Source organism: Octopus bimaculoides, chromosome 14 (assembly GCF_001194135.2).
Source record: "Octopus bimaculoides isolate UCB-OBI-ISO-001 chromosome 14, ASM119413v2, whole genome shotgun sequence".
Classification (NCBI taxonomy): domain Eukaryota; kingdom Metazoa; phylum Mollusca; class Cephalopoda; order Octopoda; family Octopodidae; genus Octopus; species Octopus bimaculoides.
In genome coordinates, this window is record NC_068994.1 from 31,831,308 (window position 1) to 31,835,643 (window position 4,336).

Below are 4,336 nucleotides of genomic sequence, written 5' to 3' on the forward strand. Positions count from 1 at the left end.
AAAGGAATTTGAAGAGAAAAAATAATTTCTTATATATTTCTAATATAAAACTGAAATACATTGTTTCAGAATGAAATATTTGAAATATTCTTATTTTTGTTGAAAAGTACTTGAAATAAATTAGAAGGAAGAATATCTTCTTGTTTAACTGCAGAGTAAAAAACAGTTTGATAACATATACTACTACTACTACTACTACTACTACTACTACTACTACTACTACTACTACTACAAATATGTTTCCTGTACAGTCAATCTACTCAATGGGGAAACAGTTTAATTTCGACTTCTATGGCAAACCTGCTTTCCCAGCAAATGAACATTTGAAAAGCTATGAAAGTGTTTCCCATATGTCTGATAAATCATTTGGTTTCGACCTTTGTTCGAAGCCACCCAATCACAATAATAACTCTCTTGCCATGAAAACTCATGGCAAGAAATCTATGAACAACTCTTCTTCAGAGTCAATGTTAACTCATTCTGGCAACAGTGAGTTACCAACCAGGGAGGGCTGTAACCATATCGGTAATAGCAATGTTGGAAACAAACCCTTTAACTGCACTGTTTGCTGCAAGAGTTTCAGCCAGCGGGCAAATCTCAACAATCATGAACGTGTGCACACTGGAGAACGGCCGTTCAGTTGCAGTTTCTGTCAAAAGTCATTCAGCCAGAAGGCTAACTTGAAAAACCATGAACGTGTTCACACTGGTGAAAAGCCTTTCAGGTGTCCATTTTGTGAAAAAACCTTTAGCCAGCGAGCTAACCTAAGTAACCATGAACGCATTCATACTGGCGAGAAGCCGTTTGTATGTCATGTGTGTCAAAAAGCATTCAGCCAGAAGGCAAACTTGAATAATCATGAACGTGTTCACAGTGGCGAGAAACCATTTAGCTGTACCTTTTGTGGTAAGGGCTTCTCTCAACGCGCTAACCTTATTTCTCACGAGCGAATTCATACAGGCGAGAAACCATTTGTGTGTGTTGTATGTCGGAAAGCTTTCAGTCAAAAAGCAAACTTGCATAATCACGAACGTATTCACACTGGTGAGAAACCATTTAACTGTCCATTCTGTGGCAAAGCTTTCAGTCAAAAGGCAAACCTTGTCAACCATGAACGCATCCACACTGGCGAGAAACCATATCATTGCGAGACATGTCACAAAGCTTTCAGTCAAAAGGCCAATTTACATAACCATCAACGTATACACACTGGAGAGAAACCATTTCATTGCGATGTGTGCCAAAAATCTTTCAGTCAGCAAGTCAATTTGAATAACCATGAGCGTATACACACAGGGGAAAGGCCTTTCAAATGTAAGATATGTGAGAAAACATTCTCTCAAAAAGCTAATCTGCACAATCATGAACGCATTCACACTGGTGAGAAACATGCTAGCTGTGATTCATGTCCAAAACTGTATGGTCCTCATGGGAAACATAAGGATCCCTGCTCCTCTCATGGACCAGGAAAGCCATTTGATTGTTCATACTGCGACAAGGATCTGACTGCAAGGAACAGTATGAACCCTCACCAACCCCTATCACCAAATGTAAAACCATTCGTCTGTCCATACTGTGGCAAAGGATTTTGTGAAAAGTCTAATTTGAATATCCATGAGAATTATTGTCCTCAGAAAAGACTTTCTCTGAAGCATGCCTTAAACAACAGTAGCAGCAGTACCATGACTACCACCACCAACAACAGCAACAACAACAACAATACCGGTGGTAGTAACAACGGTAACAACAACAGCAACAATAACAGGAATGGTGAGAATTTCCATGGGCAACAAGGCCACAACAATGATGCGACGCCACATCATACAGATAAACAGATGAGTTGTGATGGATACAAAGCGAAGAATTACTCACCTCGAACTGGCACCATGAAAGATGGTGGTAAAGACACGGTGTCAGCCCAGAACCCATCTGTTGGCAGGAGCGATGGAGGTTCCTCCCTCAGTCAGTCACAAATGGGAAGAATTCCGCCATTGAACATACCGTCGTCCAGAATAGGTTCTTCGTCGTGTTTCCCCCAGATGACAGCCGGATGGGAAAACAACTACAGCTGGTCCAGAACATTCCCTGTGGCGCCACCACGTTGGGGCCAGAATTGGGCAAATGCAGCCGGTATGCCTCCATTGCAGGCACCGTTAACTTCTGGAATCCGATCACACAAGCCTCGTGAACAGAACTAGCTCCTCCAAGAATGTATATACTTGTAGACATTTTACAAACAAACACGTGATTGAACGAACAAGGAAAGACAGACAGACAGATAGCTAGAAAGAAACATGACTATGAGGTATGGCAATGTTCCAGCATGGCCACTGCCGACTGGCTGGAACCAGTATATAAAGAGTATTTTATTTATAAAGTACCTAGTTAACTCTCTCCCTTAAAAACCACCCTGAAGAACAACAACAGCAACAACAATTATTATAATAGCAGCAGCAAGGCAAAGCAGTGATGGGAGTAGAGCACCAGACTAGATTCTTCGCAGTATTTAGTTTGTTGACATTGCTTTTACACTCCTCGTGAAGATGAGGATGGGGGAAAGGGTAAGTGGGGAAAGAAAGGGGACGGGGGGGTTGATAAAAGAAGAAGTACCAATAATATATATTATTAATATTATTATGTGAGATGGTGGAGTGGAAGAGGTGAGTTGGGTCATTTCAGTATACAACAAACCACACTCTCTCTCTCTTCTCACCTCTCACAAAAGAAAAAAACGGTTTTCACTTGTGCCAAAGGCAGAAACCAATAACAACTGTGACAACAACAACAACTACAATATACATCATTGAGACAAGTCTAATCTTTTATTTTGCTTTTATTTTATATTTATATATAAAAAAAAAACACAAAAACCCTAATGATTTCTTACATAGATGTGACATCAGATTTGTAAAGAGGGAGGGGGAAAAGGACTTAGGGAGACGGAGCTTAGGGACAGTGGGGAATGGACATGACAAGTGGTGACGTTGATGCATTTTCTCTTGAGATACCAACCATGGAATAATTTGTTGCATAGATTTATAAGAAAACAAAAACCTACTATTTGTTAAATTGCTTAAGGTTCTCAAGAAAGGCTCAAATGTCTCCGAAATTCATTGAAGGGAATTTAAATGGTGTAGAGAGAAGGAAAATATTTTACAAGGCAAGTCCCTTCACTTATTATACTGCTGACGATGCTTTTGTTTTGAGAGAAGCATAAATGAATGTCTCATAATTTCATTTAATTGTATTAATATAATGCCTAAATTATCAATATGCAAGAAAACAAAGTTTTTTTTCAGCTTACTTAATAAGTCTGGAATATTTATGAGGTAAAAAAACCCCCCCAAAATATAATTTTTCAGACATATCATAGTGTGGATAGCATTTTTGATTAGTTTTCATATTGTCAGAAATCAACAATAGCGAACACCTTGATGGGTTATCTAAAAACTCATTCAAAATTCATTCATTTTGGGAGCAATTTTTGAAGTACAGTCTGTGAAGAATGCTGTGGTACTATTGATAAAACTTTAATGAATGTTATTGGCATTGAATATTTAATATTTGCAGCACAGTAGCAAAGTTGTAAAAGTTAAAAAAAAAAATTTAAAAAAAAATTATCCATGAAGATAATCAATCCTGCTTCATACATACATACATACATACATACATACATACACACGTTTATACATATGTAAGTGAAATGACAAATAAAATAAAGAAGACTGAGAGATTCTTACAAAAAAGGAAAGTTTAGTAACCTTTACGTATTTTCGCCACAAATGTCCAAAATCGAAAGTGAAAGCAGCAAAGAAATGTTTTCTAATATGGTCAGATCTGCATAGTGAACATTTTTTTTTTACTCTGTTTATGTCTGATGATGGACTTTTGTGCCTGAAATATATAAAGGTTTGTAAACTGTCCCCCCCTTTTCACATTCTAAAAAGCTCCCAGTCTTCATTATTTCATTATTTTATTTATTTTACTTCTGTAACACAATGCTTCTAGCAAGCTACAATGTTCTTTATATATATATATATATATATATATATATATATATATATATATATATATATATATATATATATATATATATATGTATATGTAAATTATTGAAACGTCAATAATTTTGCTCAACAGCCACCATATATTATAGTTGCTTGCATGCAAATAATGTTGTTGAAACATAAAGAATCCAATGAGATCGTCAAAGCTTTTAATTTTGTTGTTTTCTTCCAATAAGAGTACAGTAATTATTTGGAATGCCAAGAATTATTAGCAGTAGCCATTATAGAGTTAAGACAAGCAAGTGTTTTTGAGTGGAGGTGGGCATTTA

At 36.8% G+C, this 4,336-nt stretch overlaps 1 protein-coding gene across 1 annotated transcript; it reads left to right on the forward strand.

The window, feature by feature from the left end:
* The first annotated feature begins 39 nt into the window (after window positions 1-39).
* LOC106874062 (gastrula zinc finger protein XlCGF26.1) lies at window positions 40-4,011 on the forward strand. Its single transcript, XM_014921639.2, has one exon. It carries the CDS (start codon window positions 237-239, stop codon window positions 2,196-2,198), a length of 1,962 nt encoding a protein of 653 aa, XP_014777125.1. The 5' UTR covers window positions 40-236; the 3' UTR covers window positions 2,199-4,011.
* Window positions 4,012-4,336: the final 325 nt, after the last annotated feature.